Genomic DNA, 2,234 nt, shown 5'->3' with positions numbered 1-2,234 from the left:
CGCGGCGCACGGTGCAGTCCCTGGGAGCGGGCAGGGGCCGTGCGGGAGCGCGGCGGTGCCACAGGTGGGAGAGGAGCCGGAGAGCGACGGGGGAGCGGAGCGGCAGGCAAATAACCGAGGGGGAGCGGGCTGAGAGCTGGGCTGAAAGAGAAGGAGAGCGATAAAGAGAAAGAAAAGAATATTAAATCGCGAGAGAATGAGAAAATAACCCCGCCAAAGGGAGAGGAGGGGAGAGGCCGCCTGCTACGGCGTGGGTGGGGTCGACAAGAATAGAGTACATTATGCAGTTCATTTAGTTAACAAGGGAAATAATGAGGGAGCGTGCGGCGTGAATGCCAAGAGAAGCGGCACAGAAAGCCCATTGAGCGCCCGGCGCCGCCATCACATGGCGCTGCCGCTATTTAAGGCGGGCGGGCGCCGTTCAGCACCACTCGGGCTGGCCAGCGGCGCTGCGCGGGGGCTGCGCGGGAGCTGCGCGGGGGCTGCGCGGGGCCATGCCGCGCTCCTTCCTGGTGGACTCGCTGGTGCTGCGGGAGGCGGGCGAGAAGAAGGGCGAGGGCAGCCCCCCGCCGCCGCTCTTCCCCTACGCCGTGCACCCCTCGCACCCGCTGCCCGGACTGCCGGCCGGCGCCTGCCACGCGCGCAAAGCCGGGTTGCTGTGCGTGTGCCCGCTGTGCGTCACCGCCTCGCAGCTGCACCCGCCGCCGCCCGCTATCCCCCTGCTCAAGGCCTCCTTCCCCCCTTTCGGCTCCCAGTACTGCCACCCGCCCCTCGGCCGCCAACAGCACTCCGTGTCCGCCGTCAGCGTGGGGCACGGCCCGGCGCTCTACCAGGGCGCCTACCCGCTGCCCGACCCCCGGCAGTTCCATTGCATCTCCGTGGGTAAGGGGCACGCGTGGGCGCCGCATGCAGAGGGAGGCGGGAGAGTGGCTAGAGGATGGGGGCTCGACGGGGCGAACGGGCGCCACGTCCCGCTGGGTGCGCGGGGATGCGGGCGGGAGGAAGCGGGAGGGGGGCGGTCCCCCGTGGTCTTCCTCGGGGAGTGCCGAGGGTGCGGTGGGTGCTGAGCTCCGCTCCGCTCTGCAGACAGTACGTCGAGCCAACTGCCCAGCAGCAAGAGGATGCGCACCGCCTTCACCAGCACGCAGCTCCTGGAGCTGGAGAGGGAGTTCGCCTCCAACATGTACCTCTCCCGGCTGCGGCGAATCGAGATCGCCACCTACCTGAACCTCTCCGAGAAGCAAGTGAAGATATGGTTCCAGAACCGCCGGGTCAAGCACAAGAAAGAAGGCAAAAGCGGCTCCCACCGGGGAGGGGGCCCCGGGCACAGCTGCAAATGCTCGGCCCTTTCCACCACCAAGTGCTCGGAGGACGACGAGGACTTGCGCATGTCTCCGTCCTCCTCGGGGAAGGATGACAGAGGCCTCGCCGCCACCCCCTGACCCCCGACTCCGCAGAGACTGTGCCAGGAGCAGAGGGGGGTCCATGCAGCCGGATGATTTTGTACCGTTTTGTATAATCCGTGTCATTTACGAAAGACTTTCTCGCCTTTCCACACCTCCGTCCCATAGCGGCGGCCGTGTGGGCGCCCCGATACCAATAAGGCGCTCCCCGGGACCCCTGGAGTCCCACCTCGCGTTGTCCCACCCGAGGCCGTGGGTCCCCGCAGCCTCCGCGGGCAGAGCCGGACCGGAGAGAAGAGAGCCCAGAGCGGGGAGAGAGAGGGCGGCCGGGGAGGGTCGGGGCTGTTTGGGTTCTTGTCATAATATTGGCTTATTATTATTATTGTTATTTTCTACCAAACTGTTCTCTTTTGTTTGTTTGTTTGTTTGTTTTGTTTTGTTTTGTTTTGACACTGTCGCTGGTGGGCGCACAGCTGTGGCTGTACGGCCCCATCCCCGTCCCAATCACCATCCCTCCCCGGGAGATATTTATTTATTTATTTATGTACGGAGAAATGATGATGGCGATGTTAATAATGACGATGATGGCAATAAAAAGGCTCCGCTGGTGGTTCATTTCTTTACACAGAGACATCCGCTGCTGCGCTCCGGGTTCTGGTATCCCCCACCCCCAACCCGGGGCACCGTCTTTCCCCATCTCCGACGGACGGAGACCGGCACAGGGACGGGCACCGAGGCGGGCACCGGGAGCCGCCCTCAGCCGCCCGTGCGGACTGCTCTCCCAGAGTCGAAGGTACGGGGTGCGGGGAACTCCCTGTCCGACACTCCTCC

General features: G+C 64.5%; 1 protein-coding gene across 1 annotated transcript; it reads left to right on the top strand.

Moving 5' to 3' along the window:
* The first annotated feature begins 450 nt into the window (after window positions 1-450).
* On the top strand, window positions 451-1,952 carry GSX1 (GS homeobox 1). Its single transcript, XM_072354099.1, has 2 exons — window positions 451-882; window positions 1,087-1,952. Exons 1-2 carry the CDS (start codon window positions 495-497, stop codon window positions 1,440-1,442), a joined length of 744 nt encoding a protein of 247 aa, XP_072210200.1. The 5' UTR covers window positions 451-494; the 3' UTR covers window positions 1,443-1,952.
* The last annotated feature ends 282 nt before the right edge of the window (window positions 1,953-2,234 follow it).

This window comes from Excalfactoria chinensis, chromosome 1 (genome assembly GCF_039878825.1).
Source record: "Excalfactoria chinensis isolate bCotChi1 chromosome 1, bCotChi1.hap2, whole genome shotgun sequence".
Lineage (NCBI taxonomy): Eukaryota > Metazoa > Chordata > Aves > Galliformes > Phasianidae > Excalfactoria > Excalfactoria chinensis.
The sequence above is the reverse complement of the archived record's forward strand: the minus strand, read 5'-3'. Positions and strand labels throughout refer to the sequence as shown.